Raw genomic sequence first — 14,598 nt, 5'->3', positions numbered from 1 at the left:
TTTTCACAAGAATAAAAAAAAAACAGTGATAACAACACTGATTATTATGAATAGCATGAGAATTGACCAACTGGCAATTACATCTTAGTATGACATCCTTCAGAATCAAAATACCTTATGTCAACGGTTTATGTTTGGAATTTTCTTACTGATTCTGAATAATTCACAGTATATAGTCGATATATAATTCCTTTCATATCAATTAAAATCTCTCCGCTGCAAATAAAATTAAGATCTAGACTAAACAACTTGAAGATTTGAGAGACTTCTTTTTTTTTCAAATTTCGTCTTGAAAGATGTTTAGTAATAAATGGGCTTTAATCAAATTAAGTTTTTACAAAAATGTGTTAAGAAGCATCAGATGTGTTTGACATGTTCTATTTAATACTCTTACCAGTCTAAATCTTCATCCGTTCGTGAATGTTTTGTAACTGATAAACTGCAAATTTATGATTACAGTATTATTTTACACATGCAATCTTTGAAATTGAGTATATAGGGCTACTAAAAACACCAGTGCTAACAGCACTTTGATTATTTCAAGGTATGTATAACACTGCCCAATTTATTAAAAATGTTCTCTTAATTTCTCACTTGAAAACAAGATTATTGAATTACTTAACAACCGAAATTACAGTTTGTTAAATAAAACTATAACAATAAAGTGGAAAATGATAGCACTTTCCGTATATCCGTTACATCCTTCATTTAATCCATAATAAGGCTAGAACATAGTTTCTTCAAGGAGATAATCCGACTGTCTTTGTGGATATAAAGCACTATAATCCACAAAAAAATATTTCGTAACGCAGTGTTCGCCAATCATTTCCACGATATGAGTGACACTGACAATCAGCTGACTGTTCCTGTACTTGGTTTGATTTTCGTTTTCGTGCTAACATATATACTCGTATACTCAATACTGATAGACCCGGTTTGCACTCGTTTGTGCAATACATGACGGACTGAGGTGTTTCTTAACGTCCTTGGCTGTCGTTTGGGGCTTCTCGCGGACGGTGTTAAGCATCAAAGCGTTCACACAGTCCCCGGGCATAGTCAAACCCGTGAATGTGGGTCATTCAGTGTGTATTCGGGGAAATTAGTTTTCATGTGACCACGTTCATTCATTAAATTCAGTATCACGTGTACTCCAGCAATGCTAGAGGTTGTCTGGCAAGCTATTTTCTGACTTGGTGCCATCCTAACCTCCTGCATCTGACATGTTGAAAGCCAACGCAAATGTTAATTAGCTAACATGTGTTTTAAAATACTTTAGGTCTTTTATTTACTTAAAAGAAGTTTAACCTACCGGAAATCGAACGATAAAAATCCTTATATTTGTTAAATACCTAGAAAAACATTTGTGTTGAAGACAGTTGTCAAAATGACCAGCAATTTTGAATTAGGTCACTAATTTTACGGAATACAATATATTTTTGACAAAACGAACTTAAAGTTGGTAAAGGCAATTCGTTGGTTAATTTGATATGTTTGTTTCGCAAATTTTAAAATCCGTAATTTTATCAACTGGAATTACACAGTCGAAAGGCTAAAAACCAAATATGAAGTTCCTTTTACAAAGGATTTTCAGGATTGCTGGATTTTCTCATCAGGTAGGTCATTGTTTTTCTTTAGTCACCTTCTCCCGTGTAATGGTAAAGAAACTGTACAAAACGTTTTAAATGGAAAATAGTTTACTATAATTCTACCGATTTAAAGGAACGGCGGAACGAGTGTTATGCAATATGGCGCTCGGAAGTAAGAAGTTGGGACATGGAGGAAAGGAATTTCAACCTCTTACGTTGTAGGAGTATATTACATGATTTAACGTTGATCGGTGACCTCGCGAATCAATTAGTAATATGCACAACAGCAGCATTTGCTGAATCTTTGACCCAGCAAAATACTTTTTGGGATAAAATCAACACTATCCAGTGCATGTAAGACAGATATTGGTGCATGCCAGTCAATTGATGAGAAATTTCCAAGGCCGAAAAAAATAATGTTATGTTTCCGAGCACTGTTCTAAAATTTTGTAGGGTCGGTAGGTATGAATTTTTATTTTCATTTAATATTTTTGAAATGAAATAAGTCATAAAGATACAATGAAAACCAAATATGCAAAGACTAAACATGTAATAGGCTTAGTCCACAGCCTAATCCCTTTTCGGATTCGGCGCATGAGTAATTTTTTGTTTTGACGGAGGTGGTACAAACAAAAAAAAATATTTCAAGTGCCGAATTCCAAAAAGGGAGCACGCTAATGGCATGTGTGTTTTCAATTTTCTTCTGAAAGACAGCAGAATTTTTACGTTATTTTTTTCTTCAAAATTTCAAATAAAAACTTATGAGTAGGGGGTCTGAAGGAGGGTCAGTATATGGTGACCGGAACCATTTTATTTTAGGCCTAAACGGATGGTCTATTTATTACTCCAGTATTGCTAGAGATTGTCTGGTAAGCTTTTTTCTTACTTGGCTTGGGGTATGACAGAACGGAATTCCAACATCTCACATCAATTGTCTACATATATATATAAGTATATATACAAATAAAGATTCTAAAGAAAAGTTAATGAGAGTGTTGGGAAATGCTGAATGTACATACACGTTATGTTGGTTCTGAAACCAAATGATACTGACAGCGCCTCTTGATGTATTTTATACAGCTGCAAAACAAGTATACAGTTTCTGTCCAAGGAAACACTTTCCAGGCTACAAATATATGTGACTATTTAGAATTAGATAAAATTACTTGATACAAGATTTAGTTGAAATATTGATTTTGAAGTGTTAGCTGTGAGCCAGTGTGGATGAATTTAGCCTTCAAGTCCTTTATATACCGGTATTATATTTTTGTTCCATAAGAATGTTAAATGTTTTTTTTTGTTGAGTACATGACTGTAAGTGGGACAGTTTTCTATTATGTAGTTTCATCTCCTTTGCTAGAGAACTGTTTTAACTAGGACTAATGTAAAAACAAAGACATTATAGATGTAAATTCTTAGCAAATCATACACTACTAATTTGGTCCTAAGGAAGAGTAATTAACAGGCTTTTAAGGGTATTGAAAATGGAGCATATCTATATATGTATATACAAACGTCTCAGAATGTGACGACTCTATTCACTACACTGCTCCATCGGATCAAATTGATACAGGGAAGATATGTAAACGTATAGAAAGGTCTGAAAAATTCCCAACGATGTTAGAACTGTCAAATTTGCGATGCAAATTTTTGGTCGTTCCCTCCGCGGGACTCGAACTCGTACCGCTGTGACATCTATGGCAACACCGCCTGCACAAAGTCCAGTTAGTGGTCTAGGGCGCTAGACTTTGTGCAGGCGGTGTTGCCATAGATGTCACAGCGGTACGAGTTCGAGTCCCGCGGAGGGAACGACCAAAAATTTGCATCGCAAATTTGACAGTTCTAACATCGTTGGAATTTTTCAGACCTTTCTATACGTTTATATATCTTCCCTGTATCAATTTGATCCGATGGAGCAATGTAGTGAATAGAGTCGTCACACATTTTGAGACGTTTGTATATATAGAGTCGTCACACATTCTGAGACGTTTGTATATATATATTCAAATAAGAGAGATGTTGAATATACTTCTATTTACATAACTATTACGGTTTATTACACGGAATGACAATAAATGACTATTTCTTCTAATTAAAAAATTAAGAACAAACAGCGTGGAATTGAAATTAATCGTCTTATAGATTTCAATATTTGTGTGTCATGATAATTCCCAAATTATCTATAAAATCTTATCATTGAAAGTGTCATTCGAGAAAACTTAAAACGCAATAGAGATTGTAATTTCATACTATTTTTGCTTTAAATGTAGGTGTTGATTTTTTAAAAAATGTATATCTGAAACATTGTTAAAGAATATAACAAATTCTAAGGAGTATACAAAAGACACTGATGTTTGTCACTTATAGTTTTCCCTTCGATAGGTAGACTTGAAGTAGCCATTACAAATATATAGAAAATGTTTTTTGAGCAAGCGGAATTGTGTTAGTATAAAAAAAAATATCGAATCAACTATGCATTTGCGGCGCAGCAATTCAACATTTACAACACGCGATATGATATGCTCTAATATTTCTAATACATTTATGAAACTGTTGTCAATACTGTGGCCTAACACAGTGTGTACATTTTATGAAGAGGGAAGCACAAAATTCAGAGGAACCACTAAACTACGCTGAGTTCCAGAAAACATGGACTCTTGATTAAGTTCGAACCCAAAATAATGACACACCTCTTTTAAAGTATACAACTCTTAATGCTCCAGTCTTAACCTTAACTCTAGTCTTTACCTTAACACTACAGTATTAACCATAACACTCCAGTCTTAACCTTAACAATCAAGTCTTAATCTTAACACTCCAGTCTTAACCATAACATTCCAGTCTTAACTATAACATTCCAGTCTTAACCATAACACTCCAGTCTTAACTATAACACTCCAGTCTTAACCTTAACACTCCATTCTTAACCTTAACAATCAAGTCTTAATCTTAACACTCCAGTCTTAACCTTAACACTCCAGTCTTAACCATAACACTCCAGTCTTACCTCGAAAACAACTTAGAAAATAACAGAAAACCCAATCAATGTTCACGAATTAAAACTAAACTTCAGAAACGTATTTTTACCAGCAGACAAATTAGTCAATAAGGTGGTAGTGGTATGACGTAAATACTGTATAATGTAAACAATCACATTACCTAACATATTAAAAATTTTTCGAAAGTAGGGTTGTCGCATACCATTTGAAAGGTCTTAAAGTGTACATCCAAAATATCGATGTTTCGTTCCAAATTTCCCATCAAAATTTTAAAATGCTCAAATTTGGGTATAATTTGGTTTTTAGACTGAAAATAATGTGCCGCATCTAATTTTTTAGATTTCAAGGCAATTTGTGTATGGTAGAAGACTTGCCCTACGTTTAGTGAAACGTATACTAACCTTATGTCCAACTCTTACGAAACTTGGCACACATATCCCATAACAACTGGAGTTGTACCTAAAGTTTTCAAAATTCCGAAAAAAAAGGCAGCCATTTTAAATGGCTGCCAAATAAGGAAAAAAGGTCAAAATATAAGACATTGCAATATCTCAGAAACCTATGTTCCAATTTCTCCCCAAAATTAAAAAGTTGTCCGATTTGGATGAAATTTGTTTGGTTTTTTTTTTTTTTTTGGATAAAAATGACATGTTGAATCTTAATTTTGAGATTTCAAGACCATGTGAAAGTCGCTATTGCCATGGTGACGGTTTTTCCCGCCAAAACTTAGAAATGCTCCAATTTGGGTATAATTTAGTTTTTAGAGTGAAAATAATGTGCCGTTTCTAAATTAATAGATTTTGAGGCAATCATATGTACGGGAGGTGACTTGCCCCACGTTTCACAAAACGTAAACTTTAATTACCATAAACATATTTTTCTGTCATCTTATGTCTTCCTATCGATGAAATTTTCCAGACAATTTCTCAGAAATTATATGGCAGATTCTTTCGAAACTTTGCACGCATATCCAGTGCTATCTGAGTTTGTACCTAAGGTTTTCAAAATTCCGGAAAAAAGGCGTCCGCTTTGAAATAGCTGCCTAATAAGGAAAAGAGGTCAAAATATAGAACATTGGAATATCTTGGAAGGCTAGGTGCTCAGGAACTTGAAATTTGGTACAGTGGTAGAATTGACATGTTAATCAAGATTACTAAAAATAACTTGAAACGATATGTTGCAATTTTCCCGCCAAAATTTCAAGATGAAATTGGAGTCTTACAAAGTCTTGCAACATTTACGGATGAACTCATAGAGTAAGCATTTTTTTTCTGGGACTCTTGTTCAATTTTTGATAAATTCATGTTAACTTTTGACAAATCTTAAGAAATAAGTGCCAGATAAAATCAAGTCAGTGCGTGAATCCCCCTTTGAAATCAATCTTTCAACTGTAAGAACTTATGCCTCGAATCTTGTAAATTCTCACAACATATGTCAAATGTACTTCTTATGGTATGTTTTCTTCTCAGACCCTTGTTATTTGTTTCAAAGCCATACCATGGATGGAAAACCGGATACCTTTGTGGTTTTGTGTATTTTTATACTGAGATTATTGCACAGCGTTGTTGTAATTTTAACTTCGAATCTTACAAAGTCTCACAACATATGCGAATCATGCATTTTTTTTCTCAGATTCTTGTTCAATTTTTGTTAAAGTCATGTACATTTTTTACTAATCTTAAGAAATAAATGCCAGATGCAAATATGACAATGTGTGAGTTCCTGTTTGAATCCAGTATTTCAACTGTACAAACTTTGAACATCGAATCTTACAAATTCTCACAACGTATGTAGACCCATTTGTTTTCTTTCCATTCAATATTTTAATGAATCGTGTCAACTTTATATCAATCTTAACAAAAAAATAATAATGTCCAGATGCAAAAAATGAGAACGCATGCCTTGTTTGAATCACAGCCTTAAACTGGGAGAACGAGTCATTTTAATTTCACATCTTCTCATAACATGTAGGTCTATAAATAAAATGGGTAAATTCCATGAATGACTATTTCACAACAGGTAGTAACATGGTCGAGCCGTGGTGATGTATATATATTTATGTTGCGAATAGCATTCCCAGTGTCATTTTTAAAACGTCCACAGAACGGTGCATTTTATGTCAGCTGAATACTTAAGTTTCTTATAAAGCAAATGCCTACTTTATGAACACAAGATGATTGAGTTCGAATATCCAACATTATGGACAGACTCATTCAAATTGAATTCCATGGCATCCGAAGAAAATGTAGATATAGCAGAGATAAATGTACAGAAAGGAACTGCAGATGAATTAATCGAAGCCACCCTTACTGCCCTAGAAACGGGAGTTCTCACTCCTTTAGTAAAGGAAGAACTTAAATATACAATACAATCCAGAAGGTTGGCCAAAGGACAAGGGGAACTGGGCGTAGAGTTTAAACTTCCAGAGCAATCAGAAGTAAGTATATACATTGCAGAATTTCAGTTTGGACAGAAACCTCCTCCCTCTGTCTTTCTTTATTTTTTTTTTAAATCTTTTAAAACAAGTCATGTGATTTGAGGGGTTATACTGGTCTTTAATACGATAAAGTTCAAGATAATTTGTAAATATTACGAAATTTCATGTTTTATGTTTCAGCTGCGTGAAGACGAGAAAGAAAAAATACGACGGAGAAGAGAACAAAATAAAATGGCAGCAAGACGTTTCCGTCAAAGACGGAAAGATAAAGGACCGATTTTTGCAAAGGTAGAATTTAAATGGAGATTTTTTTTTTCAAACATACAGACTTGAAGTAGAGGTGAATTCACGTAATTTTACAGGAAAAGACGATGTTGAGCCTACATCAATTGATTATTTTTAAGAGAAAAATAATAAATAACAGTTTTGATATTTTATTACTTGTGATAACTGCATCTTTTCTTTTTATGTGCATAATTGCAGGATAAAAATATTTGTTTTCTGTTTGACAGGAAGTAAAGGAATTAGAAGCTGACAATGCAAAGAAAATTAAGGAACTAATTCGTCTCCGGAAGGAGCGTCATGAGTTACAGACCATGTTACACAACCATCTCTTGGTATGCCCTTATAGTAACACAATGGAAATTGGCTGACCCACTGAAGGAATTAAGAGGTGTGAAAAATGTTTTACCGGCTTACTTCTTAAAGGAGGAAAATTGACTTGGTGTTGTCAATGCCATGTGATATAATGCAGAACAACCACTATATAAGCATATTGTGCTTAGAATGTATCCACATTTTTAAACACTCAATTTGTAACAGATTTGTGTTTGGTGATGAAACACGCCTTAAATTCTAGAAAAAAGTAAAACATATATTTTGCATGCTGTAGGATTTAATTAATTTCTAGTATTTGTGCTAAAAACCGAACGACTGGCATCATTCATTGGATACTCGAATGTGGAAGGAGATTTAAAACACTATATACCGAAGAAATTTCTAGTCTAGTTTTATTCTATCCCGGTGATATTTGAGAACTTAAGTTTTACTACAAGTAAAACATTTGCATAAAACCTGATAATTTATATTTGTACTATGTATGATGTACGTATGTATGGTTAGAAATTATGATCGGATTTAATGAAGAGACTACAAAAATGTTTCAGTTATTTAAAAATTTGTACCAAGTCAAACCATGTTTTTAAATGACCGCAAAAAAATGCGGGCTTATTATTAGACTCTTTTATTGGTATGACGCTGTCGTCGTCCGTAGACACTTGGTTACCGTGCGATGATTTGAATATTAGTTGGTTGATTTTTATTAAAATTTATATAACAAGGTCCCAAACCCTTAAAGGAATGTTGGTATTGATTTTGGAAGTTTTGACCCCAAACTTTTAGAATTAGGGACCAAAAGGGACCTAAAACGACCTAAAACAAGCATTTCATAGAACTCAACTATTTAAGTTCAGTAAAAGCTTAGGAATGTCTATGATATTGTTCCAAAATATTCTATACCACCGATTTCAGATACCTTTTAGTTTTTGAATTATAAGGGGTCAAAGAGGCCACACTCCAAAATATTAACTTTTTTTATTTTCGGGTCCGATTTCAAATTCTTTTTTTTATTGCATTCCTAATGAAAATCCCTGCCTTCCATTTTGCAATGAGATTTCAGATATCTTTAAGGTTTTCGAGTTATAAGGGGTCAAAGGGGCCACACCCCAATAAATAGGCTTAATTTTTTGGTCTGCTTTTAAAAGTTTTGAATTTCAAGTTTGTGCTATATTATGTCCAACCCAGTTGTTGTCTCCACAATGAATTGTTATTCCCTATGCAGTGTCAAAAAATAATATTGTGTCCACACTTGCCCAAAATGTTCAGGGTTCGACGACTGCGGTCGGTGTGGTCGTATCATGCTACGCTCTGCGAAGCTTTTCATTTGGGGATTGTAGGAATTAGGAACCTGAAACAAGCATTTTCCTCATGCCCAAATAATAAGTGGAGTGAAAGGGAATGAATCGCTCTGAAATTTTACCACAATGTGCTATATCCCCACAAGAACTAGGGATTGATTTTGCAAGTTTTGACTGAAACCATTTAGTTCTGGTAAAATTGTTTAATCGTAATGCAAATTCAAAGTTGTGTCAAGTTTAAATGGTGTGTCCATACATGTCCCAACTGTCCAGGGTTTGACCTCTGCGGTCGTATCAAGCTGTGCCTTGCAAAGCTTTTTATTATTTATCATACGCTCCGGCAACAAAATTTGTGGGGTATTTGTCTGTCCATGCACTCCATTACTTTAGTTTTTTACCACTTCTATTCTGTTCAACATGTTATCCGGTGTCAAATATTTAATTTCAATATCAAATTCAGAGATGTATCAAGCTTACATGTTGTGTCCACATTTGACCCAATTGTTTAAGATTCAACTTCTGCAAGCGTACTGATGAAATTCAAGTGAGTGCAGACAAGATAATTCCAAAATTTAATTGCCTTCAATGGCATTGTTAGCATAATTCCATGTCGGATCTATATCATACACTGCTTGCGATAGGGGCGTCCATCTTTCCGTCTGTACGTCCGTTATTCAGAGGGGTACCATTCCCTTATCCGTTACTCCTCTTGCACTACTGAATGATATTTAATGACGTGTTCCCAGAATATCTATATTAATATATTGAAGATATTCACTTCCATTTTCATATTGAACTTGCCTGAAGTTTATGAGGCGTTAATGTGCTCACAAGATACACAGACATACCAGCAGACAAGGTGATTCCTATGTACAAAATTTGCTTGTGGAGAATATAATTAAAAGGTCAATAATTTTTGTCTTTCCTGACGTACTCCGTGGCTTTTGGTGAGACAACTGTTGAATAATACAATACGCATACATATATACTGTAATCTCCGGTTAAGTCCGTGAATGACGCTATAACGGAGAAGAGCACGCTTACGGCAAAGTAGTGAATCGTGGGTATATACAGTCTTAAGCACATCACAGACTATCCAAATGCAGAAAAAATCCTTATAATGTCAGTTGTAATCAAATTCACAACAGCTAAATGTTTGGTTATGAATTTATTTCTACTTGCATGTTTAACTGCTGCAAGCACGAATTTCAGTTTAATCAAATACAGCTTTAGTTTCAACAAACAACTAAAGTCCAGATCATTCTTTGATATGAAAATAACATCAATGTTTTGTTTTATGTGGCCTTTGTCATGGTTTTCAAAATATGTTGATTGGTTCATATTCTAACATTTAATCGCATTCATTACTGATATGTCACTGTTGTGTTTGTACTTAGACATTGTTTTCGTGTGATAACTTCAATATATGTCGACGGTTGTTGATAAGATTTGACAAAAGGATACACCATTGAATAAAAGATGGTGTTGATCAGGGATCACGACTTCAATTGTTTCAGAATAAGACGCTTGGGACTTTGATTATTTTCCGAGATTATGACCATAACCATTTTGGAATAAGGGACTGAAAATTGCCAAACAACCATTTTGATGATTTTAGGACGATTCAGTGCTATTTTACTACTAGGTTCCATCTCCAAGAAAAGTGGTTATGATTGATAATGGGGGTTATGACCCTAGCTGTAGTTTTGACAGGCAAAGAAATGGGCAAGTGCGACAAAATACCTAAGAATTTAATCAAGCTTGACTTAAGAATGTAAGTACGTGTATGATATTTGCAAAATTATACCACTGCGTTCCACACCATTTAGAAGCTTATGCTGTATATATATACTTTAAATCACAATTCAAACTGTATTGAGCTAAATCTTTGTATCCTTGGTTATCTAAACTGTTCTTGATTCTATCTCTGCTGTCGTAACAAGCTGCGCCTTGTGAAGCTCCTTATTGGTCTTAGGTCCGATTTTTCAATCGGCCCAAGTTGGCGTCGAAAACTGAACATTTGATTTCAGTCAAGGATTTTATGATATGCTGATATTATATATTTCTTTACCATAAACAAAAATGTAACAAATTATTTCAGCAAATTAGTTAATGGATTTGTTTGATCCATATATTAAGATTAAGAGCCGGACGATCGAAACACTTTGAGCATAGATATTTTTAATCGCCATACGTATTCTACAGTGAATGACGTTTTTTTTTTTTAGAGTTTGATCATCATTACTAAAATAACTTAGCAAATGTTTTGCTTGTTATATTTTTATAATTATCTTAATAATAAATGTCTACAATTTGCAATAACTTTGTACAGAACTCAGTATTTATTTTCAATTCCACAAATACTGAATCGACGCTTTTTTCTGACCATTTAGTTGTAACTCTTTAATGAACTTATCAAGATAGTTTTTACATAACAATGCAATGTTAACCGATTTTACCATGTCAATAAAGACCAGGAGTGGTAATTGGGATTTCCGAAATATCCAAGGTCATGTACAAATATTTAAATATATTGCAGTGTCATGTCAATTTTATATTTTGCAAATGTCGGCATGGCAAATGTACAAGTAAGTTAGCTGCTCAGATAACATACATGTTTAATACAAACATTTTATACATAAAAGTACTACTGCATTACGATTCCTTGGTCGCAAATATAAGCATTGAATAAAACCTGCCACACTAGAGGTTGGGTAATAAAGGTAGCTAAATGTATTTTGTAATGCCTTCTTACTTGCATTGATTGTTTTGTGGAGTAGTGCAAGTGTCCAACAAATAAGGATTTCTTTTTTTGACTACGTTATGTTTTTAATTTTGAAAAAAGGAAATAGTGGAAAAAGTTGTGAATGTGATACGACAAAATGTCATCATTGGAGGAATGGAACGCTGTCCGTTATAGTGAAGATGACAGTGTAACTAAGGCATTACTACGAACACTGGTCACGGGCAATGTGTCTCACTTAGTCAAAGAGGAACTCAAATATACAATTCAGTCCAGACGATTGGGAAATGGTTTGGAAGAACTAAAAGTCGATTTTCCAGAAAAGAAAAAATATGAGGTAGATTACTATTTAGTTTACGTTTTGTGACTATCTGTAAAACTCTTATAAAACATGTATAAAACTGACAGTTTAGTTTATATATTATTATCATTTGTTTTCACAACAATAATTAAATAAAAAAAAATAAATACAGGATAAATTAAAAAGAACGAAACATACAATTTATAATTTTTGTACTTTCAATAAAAATATTCCCATACTTTGTAACAACCAAGGTTGAGACTGCATATTTTTGAAATGAAGAAAATTCAATACCTTTTTTTTTTCAAATGTTTAAAAAAAACAACAAACTAACACAGCAAAACTGATATCATACTGAAAACTCATGTTTCGTCATTTTTTTAACTTGACTTTCTTGTGGTGATGGATTTTCGAAATTCGTATTACCTTTCCGGCTATTTATATAGACATGAAAATGTCGGTGATAGTTTCTGTCGTAGTAAGATCTGAAGAAGCAATAATCTACAATGTTTTTTTTCAAAGAATTAATCATTCCCCAAATTACATACTTTTCATCACTTTTGAATATGCAGCTAACTGATGAAGAAAAGATTAAAATTGTTAGAAGACGAGAGCAAAATAGATTGGCCGCCAGACGATTTCGACAGCGTAAACGGGATTCTAAACACTTACTTGAAGAGGTACCACCATTTCCATCGTTTATTTAAAAAGAGAACTGTTTGAACATAATCACAAGGTTTCGAGAAAAAAAAATAAGCAATTATAAATCAAATGCAGAATTTGTTTCCATTGGAATACCAATAGTTTTTATACGACCTTGAACATTTTCGTTCGTACAATATGGCGCAGTTTTTGTCGTTGGTAACTAATAGCGAATCCCAATAAGTTTAGGATGAGTGTACGGGTGTTAATGTCACTTTGGTCTCCTTATCACTCTCTGGAAGCTGCGCCTTTATTTTTTTATTATTTTATTTGTTTGTTTGTTTGTTTGTTTTTTGTTGGTTTTTTTTTTTTTTTTTGTAGATTGGATCGCTTGAATGTAGCAAAGAAGCTATGTTGGTAGAATTAAAAGCATTACGAGATGAAAAAGATACACTGCTAAGAGCCTTATCTAGTCACTTATCATTGTGTCAACAAATGAATCGTAAGAAAATTAAGAGGGGCACTTCTGACTAAGTAAAAGGAATATTTCAAGCATTCTTTTACATAATGTTTCATTCACGGACACATAATTTATTGTTTTTTGAGTGATGTTATGTGTGTGTGTTTCTGTCAACTGATATAGCTTACGATTTAACACGTGATATCAGTATCCGTTTAGACATTTGTATACTTTGATGTTTATACTGTAATCCAACAATTTAGTAAGGATGCCTGTGACAATCTCTCTACAAGGTCGGCGCTGTCGTCTGTAGATTATTGGAGCCCAGACAATGAACTGTATGGAGATTCAATATTTTATTATAATCTCACCACTTGTATGACATTACATATAATACATTTAAAACAACAAACCAATACAGTTATAATACACAAGTGCCATTCTATAATCATAAATGTGAGAGACTTTAAACATATAATACAACAATACACATTATAAAATACATTATTGAAAGTATATAAGTATATAAAAAAGTATTCCTTCTACTTAAAATATTGAACAGGTTTTGGCAACGTAATAAAAATTCTCATCTGTTTCAAAAAGATAAATAATCTTGCCGAAACTACGCAGACTTTTTGTATCGCGCTAGAACTCTAACAAATAGGCTTCTGGAACAGGGTTATGTTGCTACAAGATTGAAGTCATCACTACAGAAGTTTTATGGTCGTCATCATGAACTCGTGGATCGTTATGGTGTATCCATCAGCACCATGAAAACTGATTTATTCAACGGGTCATAGTTTTCCTTCCCTCATTTGTCTACCCCGGACTTGACTTTTTATGAGCAACTCGGCGGGTGTTTCTAGAAAAGCAAAGGACGCTTACCCTACCGGTGCACCTGGTCCATGCTCCCAGTTTTTAGTAGAGTCCGAGTTGCTCATTTACTTTTGTTATTTTGTATGTATGATTTTAGTTACTTTATGATAGATGCGATGTATCAAATCCGCGAAATTATGATTGTTTAAAGATAATACGTCATCTATATAGCGGATTACACTAAGTAAGTACTCCCAAAGCATGATGGATAGACGAAGACGGGGGTTAGTAGATCTGCTTGTACCGTAGGTGATGCATGTAAAAACACCTTATTTTGTTGTATATTTTGTTATATTTGTTTATCTTGTTTAAACATGTATTTGTGTATGTTATTGTTGATGTTAATGTCAAAATAATTATAATTGTTCATAAATATGCATGCTCCTTGTGGGCCCTTACTTGGATAATAAAAATTAAGTGCAATTCTGTTTGTGCTAGACTAAGTCTTAGTATAAAAAGCTACTTCTTCTACATGAAATGTAATGACACACTTTATCAGAATCAAGTTAAGATAAATAAATTGCTCACCATCATACAATGTGTAAAATATTAAAAGATCATTATTTCAAATGCCTCAGCAAATAATGTTCGAAAATTTGCATATAACGTACACGTAGTTAAAACGTGGTGATCAGATC

At 33.5% G+C, this 14,598-nt stretch overlaps 2 protein-coding genes across 4 annotated transcripts; both read left to right on the top strand.

Annotated features, from left to right (window-relative positions):
- The first annotated feature begins 6,590 nt into the window (after positions 1 to 6,590).
- Positions 6,591 to 8,180, top strand: LOC148623751 (uncharacterized). The gene is made up of 3 exons (XM_088565825.1): positions 6,591 to 7,022; positions 7,203 to 7,310; positions 7,535 to 8,180. The coding sequence occupies exons 1-3, from the start codon at positions 6,759 to 6,761 to the stop codon at positions 7,673 to 7,675; spliced, it is 513 nt and encodes a 170-aa protein (XP_088421951.1). The 5' UTR covers positions 6,591 to 6,758; the 3' UTR covers positions 7,676 to 8,180.
- Positions 8,181 to 10,180: 2,000 nt separating this feature from the next.
- Positions 10,181 to 14,333, top strand: LOC148623750 (uncharacterized). 3 transcript variants are annotated; one of them, XM_088565828.1, is made up of 4 exons: positions 10,181 to 10,712; positions 11,784 to 12,018; positions 12,555 to 12,662; positions 13,006 to 14,333. In XM_088565828.1, the coding sequence occupies exons 2-4, from the start codon at positions 11,821 to 11,823 to the stop codon at positions 13,156 to 13,158; spliced, it is 459 nt and encodes a 152-aa protein (XP_088421954.1). In that variant the 5' UTR covers positions 10,181 to 10,712; positions 11,784 to 11,820; the 3' UTR covers positions 13,159 to 14,333. The 3 variants fall into 3 exon arrangements, with proteins under 3 accessions (XP_088421954.1, XP_088421953.1, XP_088421952.1); XM_088565827.1 differs by lacking the exon at positions 10,181 to 10,712 and adding an exon at positions 11,478 to 11,526; XM_088565826.1 differs by lacking the exon at positions 10,181 to 10,712 and having other exon boundaries at positions 11,533 to 12,018.
- The last annotated feature ends 265 nt before the right edge of the window (positions 14,334 to 14,598 follow it).

Source organism: Perna viridis, chromosome 2, assembly GCF_037379345.1.
Source record: "Perna viridis isolate PV_CMFRI_1.1 ecotype Kerala chromosome 2, ASM3737934v1, whole genome shotgun sequence".
NCBI classification, from domain to species: Eukaryota; Metazoa; Mollusca; class Bivalvia; order Mytilida; family Mytilidae; genus Perna; species Perna viridis.
This window is presented reverse-complemented; position numbering and strand designations above follow the sequence as displayed.